This window comes from Thamnophis elegans, chromosome 3 (genome assembly GCF_009769535.1).
Source record: "Thamnophis elegans isolate rThaEle1 chromosome 3, rThaEle1.pri, whole genome shotgun sequence".
NCBI classification, from domain to species: domain Eukaryota; kingdom Metazoa; phylum Chordata; class Lepidosauria; order Squamata; family Colubridae; genus Thamnophis; species Thamnophis elegans.
The window spans coordinates 41507367-41530247 of record NC_045543.1 but is presented as its reverse complement, the minus strand read 5'-3'; the positions used below and the strand labels follow the sequence as shown (position 1 = coordinate 41530247).

General features: G+C 44.8%; 1 protein-coding gene across 2 annotated transcripts; it reads left to right on the top strand.

Annotated features, from left to right (window-relative positions):
• The first annotated feature begins 1878 nt into the window (after window positions 1–1878).
• GNB3 (G protein subunit beta 3) lies at window positions 1879–21724 on the top strand. 2 transcript variants are annotated; one of them, XM_032214777.1, is made up of 9 exons: window positions 1879–1935; window positions 9874–9912; window positions 10070–10176; window positions 12830–12893; window positions 14997–15159; window positions 16742–16808; window positions 20463–20664; window positions 20823–21039; window positions 21540–21724. In XM_032214777.1, the coding sequence occupies exons 1-9, from the start codon at window positions 1879–1881 to the stop codon at window positions 21644–21646; spliced, it is 1023 nt and encodes a 340-aa protein (XP_032070668.1). In that variant the 3' UTR covers window positions 21647–21724. The 2 variants fall into 2 exon arrangements, with proteins under 2 accessions (XP_032070668.1, XP_032070669.1); XM_032214778.1 differs by lacking the exon at window positions 1879–1935 and adding an exon at window positions 3248–3272.
• The last annotated feature ends 1157 nt before the right edge of the window (window positions 21725–22881 follow it).

Genomic DNA, 22881 nt, shown 5'->3' with positions numbered 1-22881 from the left:
CTGAAAAATGAAGCGGTAGCTTTTGAACCAAAGATGGCATTAAAAGAAGATAAAAAGTATAAACAATGAGTTATTCACGTAGAAGTAGGGTTGCCAACTACTCAGAAGCTCAGACTGCAAAAACTGGCAGTTGGACTTCTTTCCCAGCATGGAGATCTGCCCCCAGATGACATTCCCATTGATGTCACAGCAGCAGGAATCAATTACAAAATACTAGCACATCAACAGCAGGCTATAGCTGGAAGCAGCAGGATAGACAACTGAGGGAAACCTGATGGAGTGAGTGATGTGGCTGAAGGCTAACATGCAGACATGAAGAAATATTAACTGGACTGACTAAAATATTGCAGAAAAAATCTTTGGCTTTGCAACTATAAATATTAGTTTGTTGAGTTGGTTTCATTTTAAAAAAAAAAAAAATCCAGAGCAGATGCATAGAATATTTTTTGTGTAGTGTTGTGTAGCCTTTCCATATGAAGCCCCCTTTTTGTTCCCAGAAATATATGACTCACTTGCAATCCTATTACTGTGTTTCCCTGAAAATAAGACAGGGTCTTATTTTCTTTTGACCCACAAAATATGGCTTGGGCCTTATTATCAGGGGGGGGGCTTATTGTTTTAGGGTTGCCAGGTGGCTGCTCTCTTGTGAACGGGCTCCTGAAGAGCTGGGTACAGCCTCAGGGGTGAACGGCTGTGTTGCGCTGTCGTAGCAGCACAGCAGCCATGAGGTGACCATGTTCACGAGCAGCCACCCAGCAAACCCCCTCTCCAGCCATGCAGAGCGCCATTCACTGACCTAGGGGCATTCCGAAGGCGCCAAGCTGCGGGAGCAGGGGGCGACGAACAGGCGCTCATGCGGCTTGGTGATATCCCTAGGTCAGTGAATGGATCTATGCCCCATTGGAAAGGGGTTTTTCCAGATGGCTGCTCGTGAGCATGGTCACCTCATGGCTGCTGTGTTGTGCTGCTGCGACAGCGCAACATAGCAATTCGCCCCTGAGGATGTGCCTGGCTCTTAGGGAGCCGGCTTGCAAGAGACCAGCCACCTGGCAACTCCTCTCTCCAGCTGGGCACTGTGCCACTCACCAACCTAGCAATATCCCCAAGGTGCCAAGCAACGCGAGTGCCTTTGCCCCCCTGGTTCCCGCGGCTTGGTGCCTTCGGGATACTGCTAGGTCGGTGAGCGGCGCTCTGCCTGTGTGTGTCCAGGGAGCTTATTTTCAGGGGAAGACTTATATTTTTGCCCACCCGAAAAATGTGGCATGGCCTTATTTTCAGGACATGTCATATATTCGAGTAAACATGGTACATGTGCAAGGACCCATCCTGTTTTCTTACATACCCAATTGGAGTGAAATTTGACTAAGTGAACTTCTTCCACTGATTTGTGGCAAAGAGTTTGCTGACTTGCTTTGACCCAGAACTATAGGAAGGCTTAGTGTGATCTTCCATTTTTGCATGCCTTCTGTTATATCAGGGAGCTCTGTTGATTCACAAGACCTAAATTATTGGAGATTTTAAAAACATTAAAAAGCATTTCTTTACAAAGGCCTGGTGGTGCAGTAGTTAAAATGAGTATTGCAGGCTAATTCACTGCTCACAGCCTGGAGTTTGATCCTGACAAGATCAAGGTTGACTCAGCCTTCCATCCTTCTAAAGTCAGTAAAATGAGAACCCAGATTGTTGGAGGCAATATGATGACTCTGTAAATTACTTAGAGTATGTTGTAAAGCACTATGGAGCGGTATATAAGTGTGATTTCTATTGCTATTTTTTAAAAACCCAAGATTTCACAGTCTTAGGGTTTTTCCTCTTTCTCCTTTGATCTCTACAGGACCCAGGAGACTCCAAGTGAAAGCTGAAAATTAGTCTGTCACGATGGGTGATATAGAGCAGATGAAGCAGGAAGCTGAGCAGCTGAAGAAGCAGATTGAGGTAATGCTGAGAACAAGAGGGAAATGGCTGAGATGGGGCTGTTTTCCTCCACTCATTCATATTTCATCTATAAAATCATGAGCAATCTCCTCAGCCTCAGCTCTTTATCTGCAACACTGAGGATGGTATCTCACACAATTATTTTAAAGATTACAACTCAGATAATGCACATCAGTGCGTGGTGTATGAGATTAAACCTGTAAGCACCATATTCCTGAAGATGCCCTTGGGGCCTCCCAGCCTCCCTGCTAGTCATGAAGGTGCTGAGTTAGAAAACAGGAGATTGTGAGTTCTAGCCCCACTTTAGACATGAAAGCCTGCTGCGTGGCGCTCTCTCTCACCCCAATCCACCTCACTGGGTTATTGTGGGGGAAACAGAAAAAGGAAGGAGTATTAAGTATGCTCACTGTCTTGGGTTATTTATAAAATAATAAAAGCAGGCTAAAAATCTAATAACTCATTAAATAGAATACAAAACTTGCACATTACAAAGCAAAATGCTATTGTGTTGGTTATTGAAAGGCAATTTCATTATACAGGAGCCACAATTTGGAAAGTGTTCTTTGCTGTCCTTTTCATTCCAAAAATCCAGTCAATGCTTCTCCCTTCCCCATTTGGGATTAATTGTGATCTTTGATCTCATGATGTTATTTCTTTTTTGGGAAAAGACTTGATATTTTTGCAGCTTATTTGAAATCACAACAAAATGATACTTAAAAAAAAAAAATTGACAGGCCATGTTCTTACTCTCAGGAATATTGTTTCATCCCACTCTTTAACTCTCTGGCCCAAGTCATTATTCTCTCCTTGTACCCAGGGCACCATTCCTGCTGTTGGCCTATTCCTACAATATGTAGTTTAGAACTTATCCTCTTCCAGCCAAGGTAGCCATATGCAACTATCAGGGACGTGCAGTCACTAGAGGCAAGGGAGGCGGGGCCTCACCAGTCTCCTCAGGGAAAGGAAAGGATTTTAAATAATTTTCTTAAAATAATTAAAGCCAGGGTAGTTGCTACCAGATTTCAAGTCACAGTGGCTTGGTGTCTGCTCTCAGTATTAACTAGGAGGAGGCCAGAGAACTAGGGGCCTAGTTGCGTAATCCTTTGCGTAAGGATTTTTTCGCCTTTTAAGAGTTAAGCAAGGGTTAACAAGCGAAGAATTTCTTATGCAAATGAGGCACGTATTCTCTCGCCTCCTATAGAGGGCATTTTTAGAGGCTTTTTAGAGTTTTCTGGGAGCGACTAGCTCAGTCTGACTTCAGAGCTCTGGCTTTTCAAGAGGGGAGGGCAGGGCAGGGAAAAGCAGAGTTGAAATCGTCTCTGAAACAGCTGGAAAAGGTCCGTGTGTGGGGAGGGGGGAGGAATTCCAAAAGTTTGATCGGAAGGGAACAGGGAAAGGGGGGGTATGGCAGAGGAGCTGCTTTCAAGCCTTTGGAAAATATATCCAATCCAACTTCTGTGTTTGTGTTTGAGAGTGAGTGAATGAGAGAAGGATCGAAGTTCTCTGTGTGCGTGTGTCTGTTTGAGAGAGGGGGAGGGAGGGAGAGAGGGAGGAAGGAGGGGGAGGGAGAAGAAAAAGAATGGGAAAACTTATTTTGCAAGGGGGAAAAATGCTGTCGCTTTAAATCGGAACTGAGCATGCCTGGCTGTGGAATTCTGGGAATTGAAGTCCACAAGTCTAAAAACAGCCTCACCGGGGCTAAAGCTGACCGCATGTCACTGGCAACTATTGTCATGATTACTGGGATATATGCACAGCAATACAACTGCCATATGCTCTCATTTAACTTTAACCATTCGCATGGACTTTTAAAAGGCAAAGGATTGGTGGCCAAGCAGGTAGGAAGCTGTGGGAGCATTTCAGTGCTTTTCAAGTCATATTTGCAAACCACCAGATAAATGCATGTCAGTATATGTATACAATACTGAAAAATATGGGCAGGGGGCGGGGGAGAGAAAATTGTTGAATACTAGCGCGGGAAGTAAGGTCTCCCTTTCTGATTGGTTCTTGGGCGGAGCCGGTTTAAGCCTATCTCCGATTGGTTGAGCTACTCGACGCCCTATTGGCTTATTGTTTAAACTTGGGGGTATAAATGTTTGGCGCGAACCACGCCACGTTGAATCGTAGTTACTATGCTTGAATAAAGGACTGCTTTGCTACACCTCTTGTCGCGTCCACTCCCTTCGCTCCAAGATGCAAAACTGGCGACGAGGATGGGATGAGATTCCCGCGACCACGGAGGAGAACAAGCCAGCTTCCCACCGCGTCTGAAGTAGCACGAATCTGCTCCTCAGGCTGAGAATTCCGGCAGCGAATGCAAAATTTTCTTTACCGTCTTTCTTCCCTCTCTGGCTTCATACCATAATGGCATCATCGCTTCCTCCCTTCGCGCCGTTTGGGTCTGCCGGAGAATCATGGGACGGTTTCATGGAGCGTTTTGAGTGCTACCTAATTGCATCGAAGAACCGGGCACAGACCGACGAGGAGAAATGCAGTTTCTTCTTGTCCTGCTGTGAGCCTTCCATGTTTGCCTCTGCGAGAGCCCTGGCCGCCCCGAGGCCAGCTTACAAACTTGGGTGGGACGAGCTGATGTCCAGGCTGAGGGACCATTACGCCCCCTCACCTTCTCTGATCGCACGTCGTTTTATTTTTCGCCGCCGAGTGCAGAAGCCCAACGAATCCATCAGCCAGTTTCTAGAGGCTTTGCGCACAGTGGCCGCTCAGTGCGATTTTGCAGATCTGGAGGAGAATCTCGTGGAGCAGTTTGTATGCGGGGTCCGCGACGTGCAATTGCACAGCCGTATGCTCCGGAACCACAAAATTACCTTGGTGCAAGCCGTGGAGACCGCACGAGCAGCAGAGCTCTCTGAACAATCCACGGCCGACATCGAACGCCTCCAGCTGAAAACCCCCGCGCAAACCGCTGCAGCGCCTTCCACCCAGACGAACCTCGTCGACGACCCCTCTCCTTCGGAAGATGAGGAGGAGGAAATCGTCGGACAAATGAGGACGCAACCAAAGCGGAGGCTACACCAGCAACCATCGACGTCCGCTCAGCCAGTCTCAAACGCTCCTTGCCGCGGATGCGGCGGTCGCCATAGCCGCGCATCCTGCCCGTTTCGTTCTGCCGTCTGCCGCCGTTGCCGAGGAGAAGGACACCTCGCCAGGGTCTGCCGGGCTCTCGTGCCAGCCCCATCGTTTATGCAGCCCAGCGACCAGCGCCAGGCACTGAAAGGCCGCCAACAACTACGTTCTGCGAGGCGAGCTGAGGACTGCCATTCAACCCACCAGCTCTCCAGCGCCGACTGCGTGGTCTACCAGGCTTCTCACGTTCCCGCCGGCCATCGCAAAATTAGCACCGTCGTCCGTCTCGAAGGTCAGCTTTGCCGAATGGAGGTGGACTCTGGGTCTTCCCGTTCCCTTCTATCTTGGACTTTGTTTTCCCGCCTTTGCCCTAGGGTTCCCCAGAGTAAATTGCGCCCCGCTGGGGTTTCCCTTCTGGATTACCAGGGAAATGGGATTCCCACGGCAGGAATATTCCACATCCGGGTGGAATACGGAGATTTTAAAGGGAAACTCCCAGTTTTAATTGTTAGGAATGACCTGCCCGCTCTTCTTGGGTTGGATTGGTTCCCCGCTTTGGGTCTCACCATAGAAGGGGTGCACAGGGTAGTCCCCCGCACCGTAGATAGTGTGTTAGATGAGTTTGCAGATGTGTTCGATGGGAGATTGGGCTGTTATAAGGGCACCCCCATTTCCCTTTGCCTCGATCCCCAGGTCGCGCCCATTAGGCTGAAGGCACGCAGGGTCCCCCTTGCATTGAGAGCAAAGGTAGATGCGGAACTAGATAAGCTTATAGAGCAGGGGGTAATCGAGCCCGTAGATCATGCCCGTTGGGAAACTCCCATAGTGCTCCCGGTCAAACCCGACGGATCGGTGAGAATATGTGCCGACTATAAGTCGACCATCAATTTGGCCCTGCAGGCAAATCCATATCCCGTTCCCGTAGTGCAACATCTACTCCACTCCTTAGGGCAAGGCCGTATTTTCGCCAAGCTAGATATGGCACAGGCCTACCAGCAGCTCCCCGTAGACGATGACGCGGCTACAGCCCAGACCATCGTCACCCATCGCGGGGCTTTCCGTTGCCGCCGTCTCCAATTCGGCGTTTCAGTTGCCCCGGGGATATTTCAGAGCCTTATGGAGCGGCTGCTCCACGGGCTCCCCGGCGTCGTTCCTTATTTTGACGACGTCCTGGTCGCAGCCCCTAGCCACTTGGAACTCTTGAAAATACTGCGGGAGGTTCTTACACGTTTTAGGGAGGCAGGACTGAAACTAAAGCGCAGCAAATGCGAAATTGCTGTTCCCCAAGTAGAATTTTTGGGATTTCTCATCGATGCACAAGGCATCCACCCCACTCCCTCCAAGGTTGCCGCCATTAAAAACGCACCTGCACCCACCTCTAGGGCGGAATTGCAGGCGTTCCTGGGGCTGTTAAACTTTTATGCCCCTTTTATTCCCCACAAGGCCTCGCTAGCTGAACCGCTACATCGATTGCTTGACCGGTCAGCGGCCTGGAGATGGGGTAGCCGTGAAGCGCACGCGTTCGCGGCTATAAAAGATATTTTAACTTCATCGGCAGTCTTAATTCAATATAGCGATAAGATGCCCCTAGTCTTGACATGCGACGCCTCTCCCTATGGTATAGGGGCGGTCCTGAGCCATGCCCTTCCGAATGGCTCAGAGGCCCCCATAGCTTTCTACTCCCGGACACTTTCTTCAACGGAGCGGAACTACAGCCAAATCGATAAAGAAGCCCTGGCTGCAGTGTCCGGCATTAAGCGATTCCATGACTACCTTTATGGTAGGAATTTCACCCTTGTCACGGATCACAAGCCGCTCCTGGGGCTACTAGCAGGCGACAAGCCAACTCCCCCCATTTTGTCTCCCCGCATGACACGTTGGACTGAGTTTTTAACGGCGTATTCGTATACGCTGTTATACCGTCCGGGTAAGCAGTTAGGGCACGCAGACGCCCTGAGCCGTTGCCCCTTGCCACAGACGGACACAGCCCACGTGCCTTCTCTCTCTATTTTGTCCATTGCTGAATCTGACCTCCCCGTCTCTGCTGCGGATGTCGCAGCCTGTACAAAGGCTGACCCGGTCTTATCCCAAGTAGCTTCATGGGTTTTGAGGGGTTGGCCCGCGGAAAAGGTAGCGGAGGGATTCCGACCGTTTAAAGCACGACAAGCCGAACTTGCCCTTCATGGGGGTTGTCTTGTCTGGGGGGATAGGGTAGTGATCCCCACAGCCCTGCGGGCACGAATCCTGCCTGCACTTCATAAAAACCATCCAGGCATAGCGCGAATGAAAGCTTTAGCCCGCAGTTATGTGTGGTGGCCCTTGCTAGATTCGGAAATTGCAGATTATGTAGGTCGATGCAGGATATGTCAAAACTCTAGGCCGAATCCTCCCACAGCCGCCCCCCGGGAGTGGGAAATTCCTAGAGGCCCATGGTCCCGTTTACACATTGACTTCGCTGGCCCCTTCCACGGCCGAACTTTTATGATAGTAGTCGATGCTTACTCCAAGTGGGTGGAGCTGGTAATCATGACCTCTACTACAGCAGAGAGTACAGTGAGGGCCCTTCGTAAGATGTTCGCCACACATGGGCTACCGGATGTGATAGTCTCAGATAATGGGCCCCAGTTTACCTCCACCACGTTCCAAGAATTCCTGGCCGAACAAGGAATCAGACACGCAGCCACAGCCCCTTATCATCCAGCTAGTAACGGCCGGGCGGAGCGCGCAGTTCGCTCAGCCAAAGAAGCCTTGGGCCGCATGGACCAGGGCGACTGGCAGGAAAGAGTGGCGGCGTATCTCTTGAGCCAGCACTCTACACCCTGCCCAACGACTAATAAAAGTCCTGCGGAGCTCTTGATGGGAAGGAGATTGCGAACCCCCCTAGATAGGCTACATCCACTTTACGCAGGGGATCTGCCGAGCAACCTAGGGGCCCTTCCTTCCCATACGTTTAAGTTAGGGGATCCCGTATGGGCCCGTTCCTTTTCCGGGGATCCACGGTGGGTTCCCGCAACCATCACAGCTCTGACTGGCCCCTGTTCCTTCAGGGCCGGTCTGGCCGACGGAACACAATGGAGGCGCCACCTGGACCAGTTAAGGCGACGCCTCCCCGCGGAGGCAGACGGCCCGAGCCTCTCAGACACTTGCTCTCAGCGTGAGCTACCCTTGATGACCTTTTCCCCAACGGACTGTCTCCATTCGGGGAACGGGGGACAAGCCGACTTCTCGGACAGACGTGCCTCATCCGGCTATTCCTTTCCGCGAAGCCCTTATCGAGACTCTGAATCTACATCCCAACCAGATTGCAGGGGGCCATTGTCGGACACTCCTGTTGCCACGGAGAAGCCACCTTGGACAAACGGACACTGGGTACGGGGCCCCGGGCCAGCATCATCTCTTGGGGCCGCGCCGCAGACTCACCGCCCCGTTACGGACACGCCTCCGCCGGCGGTTTCCCCCCCGACGAAACCCGCCGGGGAATTACGAAGGTCGGGACGAGAGCGTCACCGTCCCACCTATCTACAAGACTATGTTTGCCCTTCCTAAGGGTACCTTGACTAGGGGGGAGGGGTGTTGAATACTAGCGCGGGAAGTAAGGTCTCCCTTTCTGATTGGTTCTTGGGCGGAGCCGGTTTAAGCCTATCTCCGATTGGTTGAGCTACTCGACGCCCTATTGGCTTATTGTTTAAACTTGGGGGTATAAATGTTTGGCGCGAACCACGCCACGTTGAATCGTAGTTACTATGCTTGAATAAAGGACTGCTTTGCTACACCTCTTGTCGCGTCCACTCCCTTCGCTCCAAGATGCAAAAAAAATAATTGCTTGAATTTTGTTTTTGTAGGGATTTGGGTTGGGGGAATTTTGTTACTCCAAGTCACCAGTTGAGTGACATTCTTTCCACTCTCCTATTGGTCAGCTGGAAGGAAAAAAATACTGAGTTCTGACTGAGTGAATGGTGCTCTCTGCTCTTAAAGGCTGAGATAAATGAAGATGGTCACAGATTAGTTTGAAACTGCTTCATAAAGGATAGAGCAGGAGTGTCAAACTCTTATTTCATTGAGGGCCACATCAAGGTTGTGTTTGACTGGGGCTAGGGGAGCTTGGCTGTGGGGGCATGGCGGGGTGGGAATGATAGCACTCTGCCTCCCGCACACTCTGCCAGCCAAAATGGGGCGCTGGGGTTAATTACAAAACGTGGGCTTTACTTTGTGACATCCAGATCCAGTGAGCAAGGAATGTAATTGCACAGAAAATACACTTTTGTTCAGTTATGAAGTAATATCCCCAAAGTCAGATGTAAACTAAATGTAAACTAACTTTTAGGGTTAGGGTTAGTGCAAAATCCTCACTCCCACTCCGCCCCAGAGCAATCAAAATGCAAAATCCTCACCCCGACACCTCAGAGCAACCACAATTCCCTCACTAACCTTCTTTCCACGTTCTCCTGAGTGCATGGCAACAAAAGAAGAACATGAGACTACCAGTTTTTTTTAAAAATGCAATCAGACTTTCCAACTTCTTTTTTTTTACTGGTAGTTTTACGGTCGTCTTTTGTTGCCCTGCATGCTAGGGAGCTGGAAAGCAGATTAGTGAGGGAATTGTGGTTGCTACAAGGTTTTCCAGGAGGCCATCCCGGCCAAAAATGGGGCATGGGGGGGGGGCTGCACATCCCATTTTTGCTAGCAGAGGCACCGCAGGCCGGTCCTTTGGTATTTTCAGGCTGGCCCCATGGGCCAGATCTAAGCACCTCGCAGGCCAGATTCGGCCCATTGGCCTTGAGTTTGATACCCCTGGGAAAAAGGGTAGAAATGCTGGGCTTATCAAAATATTATCTCTTGCCTTTTATCTTTCAGGAAGCTCGAAAAGCTTGTGCTGATACTACACTTGCTCAGGTAGGAAATGCTAATAGTACATTACTCTGTTTAAAACAAGTTTGCCTGAATGGGTAAGTCTAACACAAATTGAAGAGAACTGCAGCAATTGACTTGATGCAACCCCATTAATGAAAACCTTTTGGAATAGAAGCTAAATTTGTTCTTTCCTGTATAGCTTGTTGCTGACATGGAAGTGGTTGGGCGTATACAGCTGCGGACACGGAGAACTCTGCGTGGACATCTGGCCAAGATCTATGCTTGTCACTGGTCTACAGATTCCAAGTAAGTAATGGTATATAGCAATGTTTCTCAGCCTTGATAAATTTAAGATGTATAAAGCTGAAGTCCATACATCTTAAAGTTGCAAAGTTGCCAAGGTTGAAAAACACTAGTATATAAGAAAAAGACAGGTGGTATTTTTCCTTGCTATCTTATTCTATTGAGTCCCTTCCCAGTGACACAGCCCAGTTACTCAAACAAATTAGCTGACCAAAGGCTCTTATTATCTGTGCTATTCAGAGAAGGAGAAAATTGCTGTCTGCTTTTTTCAGTTTTCAGATTGAACACTTTGGAATTTTGGTACAACTCGTGCCTTTTATAAAGTCTTTAACTCAACTTATCTCCAACCAAAATAGTAAATTAATTAATTAATTGCATTTTTACCTTAATTTTCCTGCAAGGAACTCAGGGTAGCCTATTTCATTTTTCTTTTGTCTACCTTTTCACATGGAAGCTCATGAAGATTTCTCATGCAATTTTCTGGCTGCCCTGCTCAGGAAAATAATAGGGTATAATGAACAGGGATATAGATGTCCATTTATAGGAATGAAAGTTCTCTCCTTTTCATCAAGATCACTGTTTAGCAATAGAAAAACAGTAATCTTGACCATGTCAATGTCCATGGAAAGACTAGTTAAAACTTCTTTCTTCCAGTGATCCTTAATTAGTCTTGTTTGAGGAATATGGGAGGGAGAACAAAAAAATAAGAGAACAAAAAATAAGCCTATGTGAATTGACATATCCTAACCTCTCCCACCATTGTCACTCACTACCGAGTCCATTTGCCTGTGGAATCACCAAAGAGATCAGCCCTCCCCTTGCAAAGTTGGTTGCCCCTGCTGTCCTTTTCCATCATTTGAATCATCCAACAACCTGGAAATATTGATTAGAATGAGAGATAATGATGAGCCTAAGATCAAGTAAGTTTCTAATAGAAGAGAATATGTATAGCTCAGAGTTGAACTGTGGAGTACTTTGTGCTATCAGAGCGTGGTTGTTTGCTAGCAGGCATTTCATCATCAAAATGAACCTACCCTGAAAATAAGCCCCAGCCCGATTTACATGCCTGCACCTAATATAAGCCCTACCCCAAAAATAAGCCTTAGTGAAGGGGTGTGGGGTGGCCAGCATAGAAGGTGGCAAGCACTTGTAGGCTGATGGTGTCTGGCAGCAGCTACAGCACAGCACACGCAGCACAGGTGAGTTGAACACCTGTGCAAGCAGCAGGTGATCTGGACACGCCACACGGGCTGTGGGAAAGCCAAGCAACTGTGGACTGGAGTAGCAGCCGTAGGAGACTCGTCTTTGTGCAGCGACACCGGCAGCAGACAGAAGCAGAAGCATGGGGGAGGTAGAAAATCCAGATGCACTGCACGGGCCATGGGAAAGCCGAGTGGTGGCTGCCAGCTGCAGGAGGCTCATCTTCACATCTCTTGGCTTGTCTGCAGCCCGAGCAGTGCGCAAGATCACCTGCCTTCTGCGCACATTGGGATTGCCTGCCTTCTGCTCTGTGCCTTCTGCTCTGTGCAGCCCCAGAGTGCACTGATCAAGGGACCGGTGGACTGCAGCTCCTGCCAGATACCGTTGTTCCCTGAGCACTTGCCGGCTCTTGTGTGTGCACCATGGGGTCTGATCACCCTGAAATCATGTTTCCCTGATAATAAGCCCTAGTGCTTATTCGGGGTCTTATTTTCGGGAAAACACAGTAAGTAATATGATGTTACTTAGTTGGGTAATGAAACATCTGAAAATAAACAACGAGTTTAGAAAGCACCAATGACTCCCCAATGAGTTCTTTTCCAACTGTGAATAAAATATACATCGTACATTTCATGAAGTCTATATTGCAAATCTAAATTGGTTATCTGTTGTGGCCCAGCAGGAGCTGTTGGAGCTGCCACCAGACTCCGACAGCGAGGAGCCCTATGAGTCGGCTCTGGAGGATGTGGAGGACCCTGGACAGGGTTCTAACTCTGAGCAGGGCGCAGAGAGGCTGGTTGGCCACCAGGAGGCGCCTGAGCCTTGAAGCAGTGGGGAGAAAAGGGAGTGTGAACCTGACGTCATGCATTGGAGCAGTGGGGAGGAGACAAGGGAGTTGGTGCTGGATGCCCGGCAACGGAGGGCTAATAGGCGTAAAGAACAGTTACGCAGTTACAGGAGATAATTGAACTCAGCTGGTGATAATTATGCTCCTCTCAAGACTATAAAAGGAATGATTTTCCACACGCTTGTCGCAGGAGTCAATATATTTACTAGAACTGGAGAACTCTCGTGGCTAGCTTGGCAGGCTGGATTGCTGCCAAGGTTAGTCTGTGCTGGATTGCTGCCAAGGTCTAATCTGTGTGTTAATAAATCCTTTGTATCTTTGTCTCGGCGTGCTTTGGTGTAGGACGAAGGGGATCAGAACAGTTATCATACAATAGAAATAGCAGCATAATGCATAATTCTGTATTCTGAACCATACATGTTATCTCCCTCCCACACATACTTGTACCTTCCCTTTCCCTTGGCTATGAATACTTTGCTATAAGATGGAGAACAAAATCACCTTGAAGGTGCATTGTATGAGAAAGTTGGGTAGTGGAGAGGTGACCTGATGCATTTTAACCTTCAGATCCCAATTGATCCAAATTATAACACCTTTCTTCTCTTATAGACTTCTGGTCAGTGCTTCACAAGATGGAAAACTCATTGTATGGGATACTTATACAACCAACAAGGTAAGAGATAACCAATTTCATTGTATTTAGGTACAGTGACAACAAAGATTATACTTATAAGATACTTAAGCAAATAGATGATATCTCCACAATCTGTTTGCAAGCAATGATAGGAATTAAAAGTGACTGCTAGCATTTTGCCTTTGAGCCTACTTTCTAGACCAGAGGTTTCAAACTAAAGGCCCACGGACTGCCCTGGAAATGGTAAGGGGCCAACCGGCATCACTTTGGCCCATCTCATCCCAATCTGGTGGGGGTCCATGCGCACAGGAGGCAGTGGGCGCACCCATGCACCGGCCCAGCCCACACCATACCGGCAGATGTGAATGCACACAGGAGGTGGGCCCACTGGGCTGGGCTGGCTGGGCTGGGTTGGGCCAAAGCGATATGAGCCAGCCCCTTACTGTTTCCAGGATGGCCACACTTACCAGCATTTCGGGTATGTGTGCATGGGGGGGGAGGTGTCCAGCACCAGGGGCTCCACAGCTGGCCCTCCAAAAAGCAGGCGCAGCAGCGGCACCAGCAGAAGGCAAAATTGGGAGGTGGGAGGAACATGATGCGGACTACCAGACATACCTCCTCCATCCCATGTAGCTGGGACAGGGCAGGTGGTTGCCTGGTGCATCTAGCAAGCTGGTCTACGTGCCTTTTCCCTGTGCCTGTGCCTCCGGCTACTGCTGCAATCAGCCCGCCTACTCCATCCCATCTGTTTTGGCTTGCGGTCCCCTCACAGGTCTTGGCCTTGGCCCACGTATGGTGCAAATTCCCCTCACACACCCAACGCACCTCAGCACCACTGTGGGCTGCTGCCAAAACTGAGACTGCCAGTAGCTCATGTAGATCCATTAGGTTGCTGCATTGCCACCTGGACACCAGGCAACCCAGCCGGAAGGAGCAAAGCAGCCACCTAGAAAAAACAAGTAGAAGTGGTAGAGTATGTCCAGGCCCATCAGGCAAAAAACGGCCACCACAAACAGATTAAGCTGGATCTCTATTGGTACCATGGCCACCCAGGCTCAGCCGGGATTGCATGCCTCCTCCCTATTTCTGCTGGGCCTGGGCAGCCGTGGGGCCAATGGGGATTCGGCTTTCCCCATTTGCGGTGGCCATCTTTTTCCTGCTGGACTGGGCATACTCTACCACCTCTAAATTAGAGCCAAGGTGGCGCAGTGGTTAAATGCAGCACTGCAGGCTACTGCTAGATCAGCAGGTCAGCGGTTCAAATCTCACCGGCTCAGGGTTGACTCAGCCTTCCATCCTTCCGAGGTGGGTAAAATGAGGACCCAGATTGTTGGGGGCAATATGCTGACTCTCTGTAAACCGCTTAGAGAGGCCTGAAAGGCCTATGAAGCGGTATATAAGTCCACTGCTATTGCTAAATGGCCTTTTTAGCTGGCCACGTCACCTCCTTTGGGCTGGGTAAGTCTCCTGAGCAGCAGCAGCCCACAGCAGGGCCATTGTACATCCGGTGCATGTGGGAAGGGCAAGGCTAAGGGCAAGACCCGTGAGGGGGCTGAGAAGCTGACCAGTGGCGACCTGGTCTCCAACCGCAAGCCAGAACAGACAGTGGGATGGAGTAACCGCGTCCAGTGGTCTGCATGGACAGCCAATCCAGTAGTGGCAGTGGGCTCCAGATCCAGAGTGTGCACCAGCTAAGAGGTTGACAGGCTGTGGCTACAGCCGGAAACCATCCACCCCATACACAAAGGGCAGCAAGCGTGCAATGGCCGACGGGTTACGGATGCAGCTGTCTCGCCACCTGCCTCACCTTACCTCATCCCATGGGATGAGCTTCCTGCCCCCTTCCTCCCCACCTGAGATCCCTGGATTCCCTCCCCAACCCCACCCAGGGGTGGTCCCCATAGGCACCACCCACGCGAGTGATGTCAAACTGGTCACGCCCTCGGGCCATGCCCAGTCAGCCTCCCCAACTATGCCCCTCCTCCCCCCTGGCCGCCGGAGGACAACTATTATGCTGATTCAGCCCTCAATGAAATTGAGTTTGACACCTCTGTTCTAGACTATTCCTACTATAGCTGTTGCTTTTCTCACCTCTGACCAAGAAGCTAATTTGTGGATTTCTGTCCTACTCTTTAATTGCAGGTTCATGCTATCCCTCTCAAGTCTTCTTGGGTCATGACTTGTGCCTATGCTCCATCAGGGAATTATGTGGCCTGTGGAGGTCTTGATAATATGTGCTCCATCTATAACCTCAAGAGTCGTGAAGGAAGCGTTAAAGTGAACAGGGAGCTCGCAGCTCATTCAGGTGATCTTTTGCTCTAAGTCTTGGTGATGCTGTAGTTACATTCCATGAAAAAAAAGGAAAGCAAAATATAACATTGCAACAGGAATGATTGAGAAACTCTACAGCTTCCATTTAAAACAAACATGTTTTTGTAGCTCCAACAATGAAAAGTTGGTTGCAAGCTTATGGATATTGACTTACATCTGAATTAACAGAAGCCTTAGACTGCTGGATAGGGTGTCTGACGGTTCCATGTGACTATCAGAAGCAGGCTGAAAGATAATTATTTAAATACAAATAGTATAATTTCATAGAATGAAAAATTCTCATTTGTTTTTTTAATAAAGTTTTTATTTTTTAAACAAATATAAACAAACACAACACAACACATAAAAGCATCTTCCATTCCATATAGTGTGTCGATTGGTTACAAGATTTTTGTGCATCCTTTCCATAGTCATCCCTTAAATTTTATATAAAGTCACATATTATCAATCAAGTATATTTGTATATGTTATTATTATATTATAATAGTTTCTCTAATATCATATATCAACGTATGTATTTCAGCACATTCCATTGCTCATATCATCAATTTTATTTATATATATATATATATTTAAAAAAACCACACACACACACACATACATACATACATATATACATACATACACTGTGTATATATATATATATATATATATATATATATATATATATATACACACACACACACACACACACACACACACACACACACAATTATTATGGTTATTAAATATTCATTGAATATATTTATTATTACATACTAAATTTAAAGTACATTTATATTATGGCATTTCATTACATCCCCCTGGACTCATCCAATGGTAATCTTTATATTCTATTCTATATAGAATTGTTTATCTTTTATAAGAAAAAAACTTTTCCACATCATCTCCATGGTCTTCACTTACAACTTATATAAAATTCCATATTGTCAATCTAGTATATATAAATGCATTATTATCATTATTAATCATTTGTTTAACTATAACTATTATTATTTTGTCTTATACATAATACTCAAAATTTAACTAAGTTTGGCTTAGTTTTATTGTGACATTTCATTTCATCATCCTGTATCCTTCCAGTAGTAGTGCAGTCCAATATCTCTTGCCATTTGTAGAATCTGTGTTCTAAATATTTTCTTATATTTTCACATAAGTCTTATGTGAACTTCTCTTGGCAACTTGTTGTTCATTGCATATTTTGTAAAGACTCGAGACCCTCCATCTGTTCCTTTCATCAGCTGGGCTTTGGTTATCACTGGTGCTTCTGCCAAAAATACTCTCATTGTTTCTGCCAAGTTTTCTCCCCTTTCTTCATCTATGTTTTGAAGCATGAGATAGAGTTCCAGTTCGTGAACAATAAGCCCTCCCCTGATAATAAGGTCCAAGCCAAAATTTCTCATTTGTTGAGCCACATAATTATGTGCTGCAAAATTCAGCTTCTGTTGACAAAAAACAAAATACCTCTGGAAGAGATAATAAAATGTGTCCTGTATAAGTCTTAGCCTCTTTCTTCCCTTCAACAATATTCCTCTTCTCTTACTCCTGCTCTGCAGGTTACCTCTCCTGCTGCCGATTCCTGGATGACAATAATATTGTAACTAGCTCTGGGGACACCACTTGGTGAGTACTTCTGTCTACAGCAGGGATCTCCAAGCTTGGCAACTTTAAGAGTTGTGGACTTCAACTGCCAGAATTCCCCAGCCAGCATGGCTGGCTGAGGAATTCTGGGAATTGAAGTCCACAATTCTTAAAGTTGCCAAGTTTGGAGACCTCTTGTCTACAGTGTATGAACTGGTCAGCAACCAACCAACCATATAGTATCCTTATTTATTTAGCAATAGCAATGTCATTTAGTGGCTGCCTTGGAGCCATTTCCCCCTGAGTTTCTACAACTACTGAAATGTAGACTTATATACTGCTCCCACATTGCTATACAGCACTTTTTGTAGTTTACATTGTCAGCATATTGCCCTCAACTATCTAGATCCTCATTTTACTGACCTGGGAATGAAAGATTGAATCAACCTTGAGCCCCATCAGGATTGAACTCCAGGCAGTTGGCAGTTTGCTTACAATACTGCACTCTAACCACTGTGGTCTCCTACCTATTTTTTATTTTTTTTATTTTTTTGAAAAGAATTTTTTATTTTTGGTTAAACAGACAAACACAACACACAAAAAATAATCTTTCGTTACATATTGTAGAAGAGTGTCGATTGGTTACAAATAACTTTCGTGCATCTCTTCTACAGTCATTACTTATAATTCATATCACATTATATATTTTAAATCAAAAATCTTTATATATCTTACAATCAACATCCCACAATTCTCATTTGACTATAATTGTTTTAACGTCCTTTTGCATAAAATAATCCAAAATTGAAAAACACAACCACATAATGACATTTCATTAATTATTTCTAAAATCATCCAATCACACTACACCTTTATAACATGTTCTAAATAAGAATTAATTATGATTGATAACAAAATTTCTAATCCTCTTTTCCAAGTCGCTGTTTACTATTTGTATCCCAATACCTTTTACCAGTACACACACACACACACACACACACACACACACTGTTAAGTATATCCCTTGTTATTTCATTGTTATTATTATAATTGTTATTTATTAATAGAAATTCATTCACTAATTATATCAGGTTTCCTCTCTTCAAACCAACACATGTGTGTACCTTGTTATCATTATCAATTATTTATTTAACATCTCACTCTAAAGATTACTAAATTACTAATTACTAATCATATTGTAGAAGTGTGTTGTCGATTGGTTACAAATAACTTTCATGTATCTCTTCCACAGTCATTGCTTATAATTCAAATCACATTATGTATTTTAAATCAAAAATCTTTATATATCTTACTATCAACATACCATGCTTCTCATTTGATTATGGTTGTTTTAACATCCTTTTACATAAAACAGTCCAAAATTAAAAAACACAAGCACCTAGTAGCATTTCATTAATTATTTCTAATCTCATCTAATAACATTATCCCTTTATAGCATGTTCTAAGTAAAAATTAATTATGTTTGATAACAAAGTTTCTGATCCTCCATTCCAAATCACTTTTTACAATTTATATCCCAATTCCTTTTATTAAACCATTACATATATATATTGTTCACTATATCCCTTGTCATTTCATTGTTATTGTTATACATATTATTTATTAACAAAAATTCATTCGCTAATTATATCAAATTTCCTCTCATCAAACCAACACATGTATGTACTTTATTATCCTTATCAATTATTTATTTAACATAGCACTCTAGAAATTACTAAATTACTAATCACTAATTACTAAAATTAACTATTTTTTTATTATCAATTTTCATATATCAGCCTGTATCCTTCCAGTAATAATACAGTTTTATTTCTTTTGTCATTTGTGGAATTGGTCTTCTATTTATTTCCTTAATAAAATTTTTGTGGACTTGTCTCCGCAGCTTGTTGCTTGTAGCATCACTTAAGTAATCTCGATGCACTCCATCTGCTATTTTAATCAGGTTATCTTTGGTTGTCAATCTTGCTTCTGAGAAGTTCTCTCTCCTTAAATCCATCATTTTTCCTATTTTTTCTTCTTCCATGCCTTGAAATCTGGGGTATAGTTCCTGTCGATCTAATTCCCTTTTCCTTACTCCCCTTTTCACACTTTCAACCATGTTCATTCCACTGGTAAAGTAATCAGTTGTCTTATCTTTATAATCATTTTCCCCTTCAATTTTTGGGACTCTGACCCCATCATTTTTTGCTGTTATAAACTCTATTTTTTCCATCTTCTTCTCAATTCTCTGTTATTTCTAATAGGTTTTGAATTCCAGCCAAGATGTTTTGCAAAGTTATTGTTTCTTTTGAACATTGTTCCATTTTGACAAGCTAGTAGATACTGCCACTCTGGCTTTCAAGGCTTCTTATATTAAATTAGCTTAAACACAAGTTCATTTATAATCCTCAAAAAAGAAGGTTCTGTTTCTTTATCTCTCCCACTGCCAGTAAGACTCTCAAAGTGCACCTGTAAAAACAATGTGTGCCCTTGCTTCTTATCACTTTCTATAAACAAGTTGCCAAACCTCGAGATACAAAGTCAGTGAGATCAAAAGGAAAAGGGAAAGTGCATTGTTTCAAAAACTCAAGCCTCCAGCCTCCAAGTGGCAGTATTGCTTCCCACTCTCTAATGTTATTTCAAATTTAAAAGAAACAGAGTTCTTAAATGGAATTAATAGCAAGTAATAAAAGTCCTTGTTGAAATAAAGAAGAAGACTTTAATCCATAGGTTAAAAAATAAAAATAAAAAAAATAGAAGAAAAACTGATCCATTCTCTTTAAAAAAAAAAGTTGCGAGCACTTCAATCCACAAAGTAAAATTAAACACACTATCCAAAGCAATCCAATATAGGTTAATCTCACCGCTTATTTTCTTCTGCTTTCGGATTTAATTTAACTTTAAACATTTTGGGGGGAGGCAGTCTTTTCCAAAACAATAAAGTTTCCTCACCAGATGGCCACACTTTCTCTTTCTGCTTCCCTTCCGTTCCAGAGCCGTCCCAACTTCATCAGCCTGGGGCTGGACTTTCTTCATAAGTGTTGTTTGCATACTCATTGTATGATGTCAACTCTATTTGATCCTAAGGGATCAATGGGAATAGCTGTTTTCATCAAACTCGGACCACTAACTCTGCCACTGCTACTTCCTTTTTATGTCATCCCCTTCTAGAGGATCCGCCAAGCAGACATCCAACCTAGGCCCCATTTGTGGAAAAAACCTGCTGAATTTTGCTGCATGAAAAGGAAAAACTGGTGAAGAATGTTTAGCTCTGCTAGCTTCCACAATCTATTGAGTTATTCTGTTTCTCAGTCACTCACTCCCATTTGGCACTGTCTCTGGTTGCTCTTCCAATGGGGAAGAAGTAATTAAGAGATCTTTGACTGAATCGAACTTTACATCAAAATGACCAAACTGCATAACAGGAGGACCTGCAATTAGGAGGCTGTTCACATATTTAAATGTGGGAAAAATAGAAGGGGGAAGATATGCTGGATATGTTTGCCGTCTTGAGTTATTTGTAAAAATTATAAAAGCAGATACAAATGAATGAATGAATGAGTTTATAGCAATTTTATTGTTAGATTACTTTTAAATACAGCTGCCCAGATCTGTAAGTATTCCAAGCCTGTACCAAATAGGAAGGTGATTGAAATAGCCACTTGGTGCAGTCTAAGCAACTTCTTCTTCTTACAGCATGCTGTGGGATGTTGAGACAGGGCAGGAGAAGACCACATTCATAGGACACACTGGGGACTGCATGAGCCTAGCAGTCTCTCCGGACTTCAAGCTTTTCATTTCAGGAGCCTGTGATGCCAGTGCCAAGCTGTGGGACATCCGAGAAGCCGCTTGCCGCCAGACATTTACAGGCCATGAATCAGATATCAATGCCATTTCAGTAAGTTTCTGAAGCCCTTCCTGGAACTGAGGGTGGAAATGAGCTGGAACCTGAAACAATGTCAAGGATTAGGGCAGAAATAACCTGCAGAAGACAACAGAAGCAAATGATCTCTCTCCCTCCCTCCATCTTGCCCCTCCCTTCCCCCCCTCCCCTAGTTCTTCCCCAGTGGGGACGCCATTTGCACTGGTTCAGATGATGCCTCCTGTCGCCTCTTTGACCTTCGGGCAGACCAAGAGCTCATCAACTTTGCTCACGAGACCATTATGTGTGGAATTACCTCAATCGCTTTCTCCCGTAGTGGGCGCCTCCTCCTGGCCGGATATGATGATTTTAATTGCAATATCTGGGATAGTCTGAAAGCAGAGCGTGTGGGTGAGTCATAGCTACAGTTCTGACAGTTTTTTTCTCGCTTTTTTTACCTTCACAGAAAAATGTGCAAGTAATGCATATCCATTTGGGGACAGGCATTTTTTTTTATAAAAAATCATGACCTAATATAATCTAAAATTAGAAGAATGGAAGACTGAGCAAAATCAAATGTGTTGCATGAAACTGTTCCTTTTTCCTGATCACTCTTTAACCTTCAAGCTGTGAATAGCACAGCTCAGTTCCACCCAATCTGTTGGTTGTTGGGGGTGTTGGTAGGTTGCATATTGTTCGTCTCTCACTTATCAAGAATGAAAGATGAGTTATACTGCATACATTCCTTGTCTGTGTGGAACCTTTCTTCTAGATAACTCCGCCATCAGAGGGGAGGTGAATGACAAGTGAGGGCCACCTGTGTTATCCAAAATTTGGAACTCTGCTCAGAGATCTGCTGAGTTCAGGCAAAATAATTTTCCTCCAAAACTAATTATTATTTAAACCCACAGGCCTTCTGTCTGGACATGATAATAGGGTGAGCTGTTTGGGAGTAACTGCAGATGGCATGGCTGCCGCAACTGGCTCTTGGGACAGTTTCCTGAAAATTTGGAACTGAAGATACTGTGTGAAAAGAAGAGTGAATTTGGAGAGGCTTTTTCAGATGTACCTTTGAGTACCACAGCTGACATTTTTATTCTATGCAGATATTGGTTCATACTACACTTACCTCCCTAAGGAGAAGCTCAGGGAAAGAATCCACCCAGGTCAAGTCTTCTGATACTCTTTGAAACCTTCCCCAAACTCAGGTGTCCATTTCTGTGACTGCCTCCAGGTGTGACATCAGGAAGTTAGCAGTTCCTACTCACTCTACCCAAATTAGAGATCAAGAAACTTCTAAATGAATCCCTTATTCCCCATCCCTCAACTTTTGATTTTCCATGTTATGAGTACAAAGACTTCACACACATCCAATTATAGTTTGTCTTTGGACGTGTCTTCAAGTGGTTTATCACAGCAAGTATTCAGCAATGAACTTTATTCACTCTTCTCTTGGAGAAATATATTAGCTCATTGTTTTACTCTACACATTGCCTGGGAAGGAGTTTGTTGCTCCTGCTTTGAGCACCGGAGCCAGGAATGTTTAATGTATTATCTGTGTATAGTTATTTTTCTCATCTCACTTAATTCCATATCTTGCAAACTTAGCATTCCAGCATCCTTTAGGCTCATCCAAGTCACTGCTTTATGATGTCATTATTATAAAGTTGTTTTATAGCCCAGGCAAAATAAAACTGAAACATTGGACAGAATGGCTCAAGTTGCATTATTTGAGGCTGTGCTCTGGAGCTCAGGCTCTGACAGAATTGTTCAGAAGAGTCAGAATTCAGAACATTAATACCATTAAGCTCTGTATTGTATTGCATTATTAACACTGTATTTTAATTAGGGATAAAATATAGAACCTTAGAAATTGCAATAGGAACCTCCTGCTGTCATTTATAAGTAAACCCATTTGAGATTAACTTCTTCGAACATTTTGACTTTTCTTCCTCAGGTTTAGCCTGGACCAAACTACTGTTTATAAGATTATAACATCTGTTAGATCTTATGGCTTTCTTCCTGCTCCTTCTCACAATCCTGCCTTTTCAGAATCTCTCTCATATATCACCATGGCATGGCATTAGAGAATCAGATCATTCTAAGAGCAGATGAAGATATATCTTAAGATACCTGCTTTTCTCTGGGCAGTAAGAAGTTTTAGAGACAGCAGTTTAGTTTCCTTTGAAACAGAACTATTAATCTTTGATGGTTATAGCCTGAAACCAACAGAATGGATTCACATAACACTCT